General features: G+C 35.9%; 4 protein-coding genes and 1 pseudogene across 4 annotated transcripts in view; 3 read left to right on the top strand and 2 right to left on the bottom strand.

The window, feature by feature from the left end:
* On the bottom strand, positions 6 to 862 carry LOC104704016. Its single transcript, XM_010420132.1, has 3 exons — positions 817 to 862; positions 633 to 708; positions 6 to 457 (listed from the first exon to the last, which is right to left on the bottom strand). Exons 1-3 carry the CDS (start codon positions 820 to 822, stop codon positions 210 to 212), a joined length of 330 nt encoding a protein of 109 aa, XP_010418434.1. The 5' UTR covers positions 823 to 862; the 3' UTR covers positions 6 to 209.
* On the bottom strand, positions 2,189 to 6,094 carry LOC104704015 (monodehydroascorbate reductase 5, mitochondrial). Its single transcript, XM_010420129.2, has 17 exons — positions 5,959 to 6,094; positions 5,672 to 5,852; positions 5,480 to 5,579; positions 5,308 to 5,385; positions 5,034 to 5,105; positions 4,767 to 4,885; positions 4,573 to 4,657; positions 4,367 to 4,456; positions 4,104 to 4,205; positions 3,903 to 3,992; positions 3,691 to 3,771; positions 3,491 to 3,562; positions 3,312 to 3,406; positions 3,128 to 3,216; positions 2,986 to 3,048; positions 2,835 to 2,875; positions 2,189 to 2,629 (listed from the first exon to the last, which is right to left on the bottom strand). Exons 1-17 carry the CDS (start codon positions 5,966 to 5,968, stop codon positions 2,510 to 2,512), a joined length of 1,488 nt encoding a protein of 495 aa, XP_010418431.1. The 5' UTR covers positions 5,969 to 6,094; the 3' UTR covers positions 2,189 to 2,509.
* LOC104705226 (transcription factor bHLH117-like) lies at positions 7,140 to 7,532 on the top strand. Its single transcript, XM_010421192.1, has one exon. The coding sequence runs from the start codon at positions 7,140 to 7,142 to the stop codon at positions 7,530 to 7,532; it is 393 nt and encodes a 130-aa protein (XP_010419494.1).
* Positions 8,293 to 10,056, top strand: LOC104705224 (annotated as a pseudogene).
* Positions 13,212 to 13,607, top strand: part of LOC104705223 — a 4,047-nt gene continuing 3,651 nt past the window's right edge. Inside the window, exon 1 of the mRNA XM_010421191.2 lies at positions 13,212 to 13,602. Coding sequence (XP_010419493.1) covers positions 13,436 to 13,602 — 167 coding nt within the window. The 5' untranslated portion in view covers positions 13,212 to 13,435. The remainder of the gene's footprint in view (positions 13,603 to 13,607) is intronic.

Genomic DNA, 13,607 nt, shown 5'->3' with positions numbered 1-13,607 from the left:
ATAAATTAGTGAATTGATTCAAGAGCAAACAATTACTCAAGCAAACACAGCTAAAATAAAGGTGAAATAAAAGTATCCACGTTCAACTTTAACTCATCCTCATTCATCAGTATAATTGTCTTTAGACAGTAATCAAGATGAACTTATTATTCCAGCAAATCCAAATAGTAAATTACCTTTATGTCTGTTTTTCTTTTTTTCTTGCAACTCTAGCAAATGACACAACCTAGCTTGTGATCATTGACCATATGATCAGAATGAGGAGTAGGAACACAAATTTCGAAGTTAGATCTAAACAGAGCTTCACGTTCCCTCACTTCTCTAATCTCACAAGGTACAAATAATGTCAAATTGGCTTTTCCCCATTTCTTTCTGAGTTTGGCAACGATCTGCACAGGATCACCATCTCCAATCACGATTAGTGTCCCTTCTTTCAAATCCATATAAGGCATGTACCCTATAAACAAAATATCAAATCTTTAAAATGAGTTTTCTTATTCTTGATTTGCAGGAAAAAAGCATATAGTACAATATAGGTAATTAAAAGATTAAATGTTTGTTTATCTTTCTTAAAAACGCTTAAGAAACAAATAAAAAAATACTTTATAATTTGATGTGATATATTCAATTACCGGGTAAGCAACCAACACTCTTCACGATTTTCTCCATGGATTTATGGTCATAAACACCCATCTCCACAAGCATTTTCTGCAGAAATTGCATGAGAATTAACACCATTAATTGATTAAAAAGACTCAAAACTGTATATAGATTAAAAAGCTGTTATTTTTTATTTAAAACCCCATTAAAAACTACCATCATTTTTAAGAAAACAGAGCAGAAAAAGATGGGAGAAGTAATTGTAAATGTCGATGGTTTATTCCAAAATGCTAACAACTGGATGCATTATATACCAAAAAGTCAAAGCAACAAGAATGTATTTGGAGAAAACAAAAACAAGCGATAGTTCTATAAAAGGAAAGGTTTGGTAAGATATCACACGCGCCTACACCAAAAACATAAGAATGGTTTCTTTCTTCAGTTGAAACAAACGAACGTTGAGTTCACTCACGATAAGTGCGTATGGTTTTTCATATTTCACTTTCTTTCTTTTGTTTCCTTGTTTGTGTGTATAAGTGTGGTGGTGATTGGTAAATGCTGATGATGTATGAGTGTATGACGGTCGATAATTACTAATCCTTTCTATATTATTATTAAGTACATATAATACCATCTCAAATTTGTAGTTTGTGAAAGAGTCCTTCAATGTCTTTTTCTTTTATTGGCATAAATTGGGTTTTAGCTTAACCAACATTACACGTTTTTCTTTTATTGGCATAAAGAGTCCTGAAAAGTCACTTTTTTCTTTAACACCTGTAAGCCACAAAACCGAGGTTGTTCCAAAACTAAAAAGAAACAATGGTGTCTCCTATTAATCCCAAGAACTATGTCAAATTAAAGTTTAAAACGAGTTAGAGAAGAGTTTATACGGTCATAATCGAGTTATGGTCGTCCTTGGTAGCTACATGATATGTAGAAAAAAGTATACAGTGTGTTGAATTATGTATCACAGAACGAAAGTAAATAAACTCTTCAAAGTAAAAATCATAACAATTCTGCTATAAATATAGTTTACCAAAAAGAAAATCTGCTATTACACATTTGCTATATGTACATGAACATGATTGTACCCAATCTCATGTAAATGCGTGTGTAATTTTCAGCTTTCACTTTTTGTTTTGTGTATTATTACTCAACAAGCTCTAAGCTAGAAGTGCTGATGATGTGTGACGGTCGATTATGTTTGTTAAAGTTAATGCCTTTTTCTCAAGTAGTAAGTTCATTCATTGGTGTTTAACCAACATTATACGTTTGTTTGCATTATCCTAAGTCCTAACCCTTCTCCTCCATTAAACACTAACACGAGAACAAGAAAACTCGCAAAAGCCCTTTTTCTAACCAAAATGTTGGGCATTTAAACCAAACAAAAAACGAGGGTGTTAAATAATAAGATAAAAAAAATACTCTCTTGTAATAATTCTCAACAATTATGTCACAGAAAAGTTTGAAAAGAGTTTATATGGTCATGAAAGAATAAATAAGCACAAGAGCAAAAATTCACAACATTTTTTCACATCTTTGGCTGAAGGATTTTGCAAATCCATATATTTTTTTTACCAATTACAAGGATCGATACAAGAAATTATATGAAATATTTTAACGATCCATGAAACCCATAGATCGATCATATGACAAAACGATCTCTATGTCACGCCTCTCGTATGAATTTTATTAGAGACAAGAAGCTCTCTAAAGAGCAAAATGTGATTATCTTTTTAAAAAAAGAGGCTATAAATTATTCGTGGAGATTATTGACAACAGTAGTACTCTCTATAAAATCATTTTTCCAATGGAAAGATGAATACTCTCACCGAGAATAATAAAAGATGTTGGTTGGTTTCTCTGAATCCCAAAAGCTAAAAAGTACAACTCCATGAAGTTTGTCTCTCTAACTCTGTAGAGCGGCTTGAGCAATTTCGAGGGCTTCTTCGACTGAAGATGCGCTGGCGAGTTTTGCCTTATCGACAATAGGTTGGCTTCTTGCTAGCTTTGGGAGAAGCTGGAACTCCTGTTTTAAGAGATATACACAACAATGGAAGCAATTAGTACATGAAAACAAAACCCATTCTGATGTAATTGCAATGGTCTCGTTTTTCAAAAATCTGACCAAAATATTCTAATTTTAGTCTCGCAGATCTAAAGAAGCATATGATGTTCTAAAGATTGGCTAATTCAGAAAGTTAACGAGGGAGATGCTAAAAAAGACTCTTTACCTCAGGAGAGCCGCTTTCTACAAGAACACCTTTCAACCTACCTGTTGATGTGATAATTACTCATCAAAGTTAGTTAATTTGCTAAGGTTTGTGTTTGAGCAAGGTTCAAGAGTAGGAACTGAAGTGAGAAAACGTAGAAGGTGTGGCTTACCAGAATCAATCCAGAAGGTAGCGATTTTTGGGTCGAAGTTCCCAACCTCAACTGTTTCTCCCACTGGCCATTATGAATCAGTTGTTTAGATACACTGGAAATATTGTTTTGAGTAACTGGAATGTGTACTAACGAGATTTACCATTATCCCCGAAAAACTGCCACCAAACTTTTCTTGGGCTGCCTTCATACTCGAATACTCTTGAGTAGAAATATGGAAGATAATCATACCTGCAACGTTTTTTGTAAGACAGGAACTAATAGGTGAAGATCTGTTGAGAGATACACGGAAAGTCTACAGATTATGCCAGGTTGAAGAAGCTTACATGTCAGTGTGTGCTGTGAGCAGCGATTTCACACAGTGTTGTGCAGAACGGCGGGCGTGATCAACATGTTCAACACGAGTCATTCGATCATATATCTGTTCATCAGACAATAACATGATGAGTTTACAGGTCACAAGATTGGTGGCTTAACATGTTTTCTCTGGCAGCAAAGTAAGTACCTTCAAAGGGAAGGCTGCGACATCTCCAATAGCAAAAATTCCAGGGGTACTTGTCCGGAACAAGCCATCGACCTGTGGTTGAAGATGAGCTCTTATAAAAGTTTTAATTGTATGGTCATATGATGTAGTTTCTTGTGAAGTTCTAACTTTGAAAACCGATTAATCTAGGAAAATGAATCCGGATGTTTAGTAAATAATACCTGAATTCCTCCAATAGATTTGTTCATGGACAAAGTTTCAAAGGGGCCAATAGAAGGCTTAGCTCCAATTCCGATTACAACCTGTACAGTACGGATACGCAGGTCGTTCAAAAATCAGCATTTCATTAACCTTCACGGTTTACATATGATCACATTTGTTCAAGTTGCATCTTTCTAGAAAGAAAAAAAGTGAAGCTAAGCTACAACTATACCGTGTCTGCCTCAATTGTAGACCCATCAGCAAGCTTAACAGCTGATACACGCCCATCCGAACCTGCTTCTAAGTTATTTATTGAAGCCCCCTGTTCAAAAGAAAAAGAAACTTAAGTTTACTCACTGTGTTCTTGAAATTCTTAGGTTCGCAGGAAAGCGAAGGCTTCAGTCTAAGGCATTGACGTAGGTTGATATCTTACCTTGACAAACTTAACACCATTTTGACGGTATAGTTCTTCATATTTCTGAGCAAGTGATGGAGTGAACAGTCTTTGCAAAAGCTGATCTTCAGGGAATACAATCTATTGTTCCAACAGGGGAAGCCCAAAAGCAGCTCTAAATTAGTTCGTCTGTTTTGCAAATTATATGAACGTTTCAAGGAATTTTGTTTTACTCAGCGAATGACTAAAACTATGCTTCATTACTAGCCCAATTTAAAGATTGAAGTCAAAGGGATAGTAACCGTTGTATCTAGATTCCACGCAACAGCTGCCGCAGCAACCTCCATGCCAATGTAGCCACCACCAACAATGACAACTTTCTTTGCCTTTCCCTGTATCATATATTGGAAGGTTATTTTGTCACCAAGGGAATTTAAAAGTTTCCTAAGGACACATAGTACAACACTTAATTAAGATCACATAACTGGTAAGAATGCCATTAGCTTACCAGAGATGATATTAACGAATCAGCATCTGCAACCTCCCGAATATAGTGAACCCCTGGCAAGTTCCCACCAATTTTATCTGGGAACCTGCCATATAAAATTCAGTAGTATGAATAGACATGGTCGAGAAGGGGTCTAGTTTCTCTAATGTTGTTTATAATCAATACATTGCAAATATAATGCGACTTTCACTCACCTTGAGGCTGTACACCCTGTAGCGATAATTAGGGATCCATATTTCAACTGCTTCCCTGTGTCTGTTGTGAGGGTTTGCTTTCCAAAATCAGCTCCCGTCACTGGATCTTCATATATAACCTGTTCAAACACAATGCATCAATAAGACACAAGAGAAGATCACAAATTCACTGATGTACATTCCGAGCTGGACTAATAATCAAACTAACGACACTTCCACTTCCATTCATATATTTTGGAAAAAAAAACAAAACTAAAGAAGAATTACCTCAATTCCTTTCTCCTTATACCAGTCTGGTGTCTGCCTTTCTCCACCACCCCCAACACAAGTATGAAAGCCCTGCATATACATCCACCCTCAATATAAACAGAACCGCAAAGCTAAAACCATACGAATCTTCCAATTAATAAAACACTCCAAACTTTACACAATCTACCAGAACCCAATCCAAAAAGTTTCGTGTGGCTAAAATTAAGACCAATAGCACTAACAAAAACCACTCAAATTGATCAAACTAAACATTAAAGTAGGCAAAGCTTACAGGTAAACGAGCTGGCTTCTTCTCTGGAGGGAACAAGTAAGCTTTCGTCAAAGCCGGTCTCTCATAAGGTGCGTAAGCCTTAACAACAACACCAACATAAACAACCACAACAAATCCAACAAAAAGCGATACTGATTTAGAAAACACACTCAGGGATCGAATTGAGAGTCACCTCTTTGGTGACAATGCAAAGGCGACCATCAGCCATACCATTTTCAACAAAAGTCCGAGCAGCATAACCCGCAGCATTCCCTCCACCAACAATCACAAACCTAACAAACAAAAAAGTCAAAAACTCAATCCGGTGGATATACAAAAATTTCATCTATCGCAAAAATTTGGGAGAGTCATGTAATAAACTAACTCGCGATTCTCGTTAGCGAAGGAAGCAGTGACGAGTCCTCTGGAAGGAGCGATTCTAGAACCACCGATCGGAGAGAAACGAGCGGGAAATCGACGAGCGAGAGACGGAGAAGAAGGACACCAAAGAGATAATCCGGACTTGGTTGGCAACGTGGTGGATGCTAACGCCATGACTCTACGAACTGTAACAACAATAGAGAGATGATAAGATTCGTCGATCTAGGGTTTTGAATAAGGGATCGAAGATGGTGTGAGTGAGAGAGATAGAGAGAGGAGATAAGAAGGGACCTGGAGACATTAGTTGTTTATAAGAAGAGCCAAAAACCAGATTTAATTATTGAATCAAGTCTCTCTGTAGTAGTGTGTTGGCTCTAGAACAAAGCTAAAGGGCAATGAGAGACTGACTAGTTGTTTCAAGTTATTGTTGTGAAAAGAGAGAGAGAGAGGTGATTATTGTAAAAGATGGGTAGTGTGATTAGTGAAGAATGGAATGGAGCTGACTTGTCTTGTTGCTTTGTTTTTTTTTAAATTCATTTTGTCCTTATTTGTAAACTGTAACCACCAACAAATACATTTGACTCGAAATTTCAGTAGTTATTAGACTGGTTAAAAAACCCTCATCAAATATTCTGAACTTTAGTTTAATTTTTATACAGACTTGATTGTTTCTGCCACTGATTTGGCAAAGTTGTGTACATTTATGATTTCTTGAAAACGTTACACTGACTTTTTCTCTTAGATTTACATGTTATACTACTAATTTTTGGTAATCGTCAACACTGTTTTCTCCTCTTTTTTATCATAGGTTGTAATTAAAATAAGTGAGTTCCCTTGTGATTTAGTGCAGTGCAGCAGCCATTAATGCAAAAACGTAGAAATATTTTTCACATTGGACACGATCTACTACAACAAGTGCATTGGAGAATAAAACAATTAGACAGAAGATAAGAACAACGTTGTTGGCTGGATGTAAAATTAGGGAAAACGAGCTATTTCCCCCCCGATAACTATCATATCTAGCCAGATAGAACCCGAACTTTGACCTCGATCTATATATCCATCAAACAAACGTTCTACACCTAGTTCTCCCTAAAATAAAAGTTTTATATTTAAATCTCCCCAAATCTTGGTTACATCGGTTTACACTTCAAAACCCGAATTAAACCAAATATTAAACCATTAAGAGTTGATTCTGAATTAAAATCCGACCAATCATTAATTGATCTGATATTTATTCTTGGCCCGATTCTTCCATCAACCAATGATATTGATAAATTTGATTTTCAATTTCAATTACAAAAGGATTTTCATTACAAAAACTGATTGGATAAATTCATTGTAATTAAATTCGATTGTAATTAACCATAATTGTTAGAGTAGGAAGATTGATGATAAAGATGAGTGGAAGTGATAGCCGAGAGTCATGTCGCAAGAGCTGACGGAGATGGTGGAGAGGAAGGAACAGAGCCATGGATTATTGCGACGGCGCTGTTTGGTGGACTACCCAGAACGCCTTCACCTTCTCTGACCACCACCGCCTTCACCTTCTCGACATGTCTCTCTCCCGTGAAGACTCGCTTTTCCTCGACTCCTCTTTCTCTCCTCAACCGTCTCCACTCTCCACCTCGCTGAGTCCACTCGGTTGGAACAGCTCTTCACTTACCAGATCTCAAATCCATGGAGTGACGACGATGAAGCTGTGTCCATCTCTCTCCCCTCCTCCTCCTCCTCTTCACTCGTCTTCTTCTTCAACAACCTATGGATCCCCGACAGCGCCTTCATCCCACACCAACGACGGTGGTGTCAACAAAATTATGAAGACTTCAAATTCATATACGATTATAGTAGTGTTGTGGACATGAAATATGCTCTCCTTCATTTTTTTCATTAAAAAAAAGTGTTTTTATTGTAAGAACAAAGAATTTGCTCTAGGTGCCAATCGAGTGTTTTGGTTTTGTTTTCATCGATCAGGTGTTTTGGTTTTAGGTTCCAATCGGGTTCTAATCTAATATAAATTTGGTTTTCTTTGGTTTTAATTGGTTTTATTTGTCTAGTAATTAGTTAAGTGAACAATAAACCGATGAAACCCAAATTTATGGGGTAATAGAACTCAAACTATCAATTCGAGGAGGTTTAATATAAAACTTTTATTTTGGGAAGAAATAGGTGTAGAACGTTTGTTTGATGGATATATAGATCGAGATTAAAGTTCGGGCTCTATCTGGCTAGATATAATAGTTATCGGGGGGGGNGGGGGGGGGGAATAGCTCGTTTTCCCTGTAAAATTATTATAACTTTAGACAAAACGTTATTCTTTCGTTGGCTGCTAAATTGGTATAGACTAAAAACACTCGAATTGATAGGTTTGAGCAAAATCAGATTTCATAGAACCGGACCGGTCGTGTTTCTGATTCAAAATTCATAAGCGGTAAGGGTACCAACCAAATTGAACCGGCCAATGAATGGAACCGGTCGTGTTTCTCATCATTCATTTTGTGCTGCTCTCTCTCTCTCTCTCTCTAGTCTTCTTTTAACTTCAGTCAGACGGAGCTTACACTTTTTCCACACACACTCACTCCTTTTTGGTTAGAGAAATTTACAAAATCAAACGAAACAGCAAAAATGTTGGCTAGGGTTTTGAGATTGGGCAGCACGAGATTGATTCATCTTCGTTCCGCCGAGACGCGTACGGCTTCGAAGAGCTTACCTTCTTTGGGTGAAGGTACTTTTGTAGGAGATGAATTGAAATTGACAAGTGGGTCTCATTATATCAAAAACTTAGATGATGCGATTGCTTTGTTCGGTGTAATGGTTCGGTCTCGTTCCTCCTACTCGGCAATTGATTTCAATAAAGTAATAGGTTTGGTAGTGAGAATGAATCGTCCCGATGTTGCGATTTTTCTATATCAGAAGATGGAACTGCGCAGGATTCCATTTGATATATACAGCTTCAATATTCTGATTAAATGCTTCTGCGACTCTCATAAGTTGTCCCTTGCTCTGTCTACATTTGGTAAGATGGCCAAACTTGGTTTCCAGCCCGATGTTGTTACCTTTGCCACGCTGCTCCACGGGTTATGTCTAGAAGATAGGATCTCCGAAGCCCTAGTTTTGTTTGATCAGATGGTAGAAGAAGGTCATCAACCTGACATTGTTACTTATGGAGCAATCGTAAATGGAATGTGCAAGATTGGCGACACTGAGTCAGCTTTGGATCTGCTTAGGAAGATGGATACAAACCACATCAAAGCCAATGTCGTAATCTATACTGCCATCATTGATCGTCTTTGCAAAGACGGGCAACACAGCCATGCTCAAAATCTTTTCACTGAAATGCATGAGAAAGGAATTGTTCCCAATGTTCTTACCTACAACTGTATGATCGACGGGTTCTGTAGCTTTGGTAGATGGAGTTATGCTGAAAGATTGTTGTGTGATATGATTGATAGGCAAATCAATCCTGATGTTGTAACTTTCAATGCATTGATCAGTGCATTGGTCAAAGAAGGGAAGTTCATTGAGGCTGACAAATTGTGGGACGAGATGCTCCGTAGGGGTATATATCCTGATACAATCACATATACTTCAGTTATCGATGGATTGTGCAAGCACGATCGTCTAGATGATGCGAAACGCATGCTTGATTCGATGTCTAGCAAGGGCTGTTCTCCAAACATAGTTACTTTTAATACCCTAATTGACGGATAATGTAGGGCTAAGAGGGTAGATGATGGAATGGAACTTCTCCGTGAGATTTCTATAAGAGGCTTAGTTGCTGATATTGTTACTTATAATACTCTTATCCACGGGTTCTGTGAAGTGGGAAATCTTAATGCTGCCCAGGACCTTTTCCAGGAGATGATTTCTCAGGGTGTCTGTGACCCTGATACCATAACTTGTAACATTTTGTTGTGCGGTTTCTGCGAAAATGGGAAACTAGAAAAGGCATTCGAATTGTTTGAGGTCATCCAAAAGAGTAAGATGGATGTTGATACTGCTACTTATAACATCATCATCCATGGAATGTGCAAGGGTAGTAAGGTGAACGAAGCATGGGACTTATTTTGCAGTCTCCCCATCGATGGTGTGGAGCATGATATTCAAACTTACAGTATAATGATATCTGGATTCTGTGGAATAAGTGCAGTCTCAGAGGCAAATGCGTTATTCCGTAAAATGAAGCACAATGGACATGTACCTAATGGTTGCACATACAATCCACTAATCAGAGGATGTCTTAGAGCTGGTGAAATAGCTGCATCAGCTGAACTTATCACAGAGATGCGAAGCAGCGGGTTCAGTGGAGATGCATTCACCATGAAAATGGTTGCTGATATGGTATCTGATGGTAGATTGGACAAGAGCTATTCGGGTATGCTGTCTTAGTGTTTCTTGTGAAGAGGTCCTCTCTTAATCATGTTCCTTCTATGGTATGTTAGACAGACTCACCTGTGTCTGTCTCTTCTCTTCGCTTGTGTTCTTTTTTGATGTTTCGATGCTAGTATATGTAACACGTAAGAGGGTTTTGCAAAATTTGACTCGAAATTGGACAACAAATAAATTTGACTAGAAATTTCAGTAGTTAGACTGGTTAAAAAACCCTCATCAAATCCAAAAACCCAGTTTTAATTTTTTTTGAATTTATTTATTTCCTATTATACAAAAACTACATAGAATGTTTATTTAATTATTCAGATTTGACTTTTCTGCTTCAGATATTTTACGTGCTGCCATTTTTAAATCTTTGTAAATTTTAATGATTATTCACATTCACATTTCTTGAATTTGAATTTTTAAAAGTTATATTATTTATATGAATATCATCATTCCTTTTATTTATATATATATATATATAGATATATATTTTGTCATTGGGTAGATTTATCATAAACAATTCAAAAACAAATCATTAAACGAATAACACGAGATTTTAACAAGTATTTGTGAATCATATAACCAATAACACATAATTTTTATACGTATTTTAAAATAAATGATTGAATAACACATGATTTTTGTTTGGATTTTCAAATCCATTAAAATCATAAAACCAATGACCCCTCTTAAGTCGCTCTAACTTGAATGTTTTTTCCACGTTCTGATTGTTCAAGTTTTCCAAATTAAGATCATTCTCAAAGTATCAAAATGTAAATAGAAGCAACATGTTAGAACAATCTCTCTCAACCTCCTAGAAACTAGACAAATTTAAAACTTAAATAAATTTACTTTCAATTGAGGAGTTTTATTCAATTTCTTCTGGCTTGAAGAAGTGAATACGACTCGAGGGCATGTATAAATGGAGTTCCAATCCAATGGTGGCTCTTCTTCATATTCCTATACACCTTTAGCTTTTTCCATAGCTTTACGTCTCTGCTTAAAACTTAAATCAGCTTGCTTAGTTCAGCGTTTTTTAGCTTCTATAAAAGTTCGATAAGTATTTTAAAATCAATGATTAAATAACAAATAATTTTTGTTTGGATTTCCAAATCCATTAAAATCATAGAACGAATGAACCTATTAAGTCGCCATAACTTGAATGTCTTTTCTAATTGTTCAAGTTTTCCAAATTAAGATCATTCTCAAAATATAAAAATATCAAAATATCCAAAAAAAATTAGAAAAATAAATAGTATTGGAATCAAATAAAACTTAAGATGATACTCGTTCAACTATATATGATCGAAAGAAACAAACTCAAATAATTCACCACTATATAATAGCATAGTAGTGTCCCAACTTTGATCAAACTATTATGGCAAAGTAGCAAAAGTCCAAATACTAATTGGTAGTATACGGGGAAATACGTCATGGATGTAGCGGTGGTCCAGTGGTAATGCAAAACTAGTTTCTACGTAAATTGTCCGAGTTCGAATCTTGAAATTGCTTGTTTTGTCAATATTTAGGCATCAAATAAAGTTGGGCCGGCTCTGGCCCTAACCATTCCATCTTCTAATATTACCATTGTGGGTTTTCTAAGCTGAAACACATAATTTTTGAAAGATGTTTTTTTAACATTAATCTTTCTGAGCACGGTTTTTATATGTAAGCTATTAATCGCTACAATTGGAAAGGAGCTAGTTTTAAGTAGGCCTGGGTATTCGGGTACCCGTTCGGGTTCGGTTCGGATTTTCGGGTTTAGAGGTATAGAACCCGTTCGGGTATTTCTAGACTTCGGATTCGGATCGGGTTCGGTTCGGGTATTTCGGATTCAGATTATCCGAAGTTCACAAAATTCAAAATTTTAGTATTTAATTTAGTCTAAATTATTCAATAACACGCAATTTATCTAAAAATTTAGAGTATTTATTACTCAAATTTACTAATAAACAGTTTAAATACTTCAAATTATCGAAAATATCTAAAAATCTGAATATTTTAAACATTTATATTATTAAAATTATAACTATTACTAATATATTATTACTATATATTAATAATATGGGTATATTCGGATTTCGGTTCGGATCGGGTTCGGGTTCGGGTTTTCGGATTTAGAGATTTAGAACCCGTTCGAGTATTTTACAATTTCGGATACGGATTCGGATCGGGTTTTTTGGATCGGGTTCGGATCAGATCTTCGGATCCGGGTATTTTGTCCAGGCCTAGTTTTAAGAGGATGATAATTGAAATTGGTCACTCTTGAAGTTTAATTAATTTTGATTAAATACATTAATTTTGCCGACTTTGAAGACAAGAGATGGTTCCAAAACCCTTCATTATTCCTTGTTTGATTTCCCACCGTAACCAACTTCTTAATTTTACACCAATACTATATATTAACGGATTCGTGGAACACTAGTTCGAAATACATGTAACATACAGTAACCTATAAGTTCGCAAACATAGAGAGTAAAACGACATGCAGTGTAATTTGGGGATTTGAATTGCTTGTAGGCCAGTTTTTTGTCCATCAAATATGCAGTTATGAAAAAGTTTATTCTCAAAGTCCACCAAGGCCACTTTAGATTTGTAGGCCAAAATTTTCATATTACTTATGAAGGAAAATCAACCTAGACAGAACCAGGGTGTTAAAAGTTAAAACAGCCTAACACTTAACTAAGCTAATTCATTACTATTTGAACTTAAAATTAGTCTTTTCTAATTTTCCAAATCTTAATAATTTTAATGTAAAAATTTGTAATCTGAAATGGGCTTGGTGGACTCATAGAAGAAATTGATGGAGAGAAATTGGGCTAAATACCATATCAATATTCTGTTAGAAATTCATAACTAAGTTTACTAAATTCTGTCTAAAAATTGATGATTAAGTTAACCCTCTTATGGTAAATGAAAACTGTCACAAATGACATACATATTTATTTCTTCTCGCATGCTATCGAAATATGCCATAAACTTGGAGATAATTAATTAGGCTTTCTCCATTTTCTTTAAGGAAAATTTTAAAATCTGAAATATTTTCAGTAGAAATATCACGGAAACAAAATCAGAATATGTTATTAGAATTTCAATCATCCTTCTCACAGTTTCCATTAACCAAAAAAAGGAGTGAACTTAAAATAATTTTAAATTTATACTTTTGTTTCAACATTTAATGTCACGACTCACGTACTCTATGCTAATATTACAATAACGCGACAAGGGACAAAATTGGAAACAAGAAAAAGGAGATAACTGCGCACGAAGAACGGGTCTCAAGCTCTCCGACAAGACATGCGCACCACAAATTTATTTAGTCTCCGTATATAAACTCTCCATTTCCAAAACCTTCACAATCTTCTTCTTCTTCTTCCTCAAAAACAAAATCATGAGACCTGCACAAGATAATCAAGGCTCGTTCCTTGGCCGGATCAGTATCCGTCGCAACCAGTTCGTTGACGTCAACAACGAACAAGAACAAGAAGATCTCGAGCTTTTCCAAAAACACATCGCCGATCGTTTCACCGATCTTCTCTCTCCTACTCCTCCTCCTCATCAAC

The sequence above is a fragment of the Camelina sativa genome, chromosome 7 (genome assembly GCF_000633955.1).
Source record: "Camelina sativa cultivar DH55 chromosome 7, Cs, whole genome shotgun sequence".
NCBI classification, from domain to species: Eukaryota; Viridiplantae; Streptophyta; class Magnoliopsida; order Brassicales; family Brassicaceae; genus Camelina; species Camelina sativa.
The sequence above is the reverse complement of the archived record's forward strand: the minus strand, read 5'-3'. Positions and strand labels throughout refer to the sequence as shown.

Excerpts from the sequence above, each read along its gene's own strand:
- LOC104704015 (XM_010420129.2), bottom strand. Across the intron at positions 3,563-3,690 it reads AATCTATTGGAGGAATTCAG|GTCGATGGCTTGTTCCGGAC; the intron begins GTATTATTTACT and ends CTTCAACCACAG. Across the intron at positions 3,217-3,311 it reads CTCACAGCACACACTGACAT|GTATGATTATCTTCCATATT; the intron begins GTAAGCTTCTTC and ends AAAACGTTGCAG.
- LOC104704016 (XM_010420132.1), bottom strand. Across the intron at positions 458-632 it reads GAGTGTTGGTTGCTTACCCG|GGTACATGCCTTATATGGAT; the intron begins GTAATTGAATAT and ends TTTTGTTTATAG.
- LOC104705226 (XM_010421192.1), top strand. The coding sequence starts at position 7,140 with ATGGATTATTGCGACGGCGCTGTTTGGTGGACTACCCAGAACGCCTTC.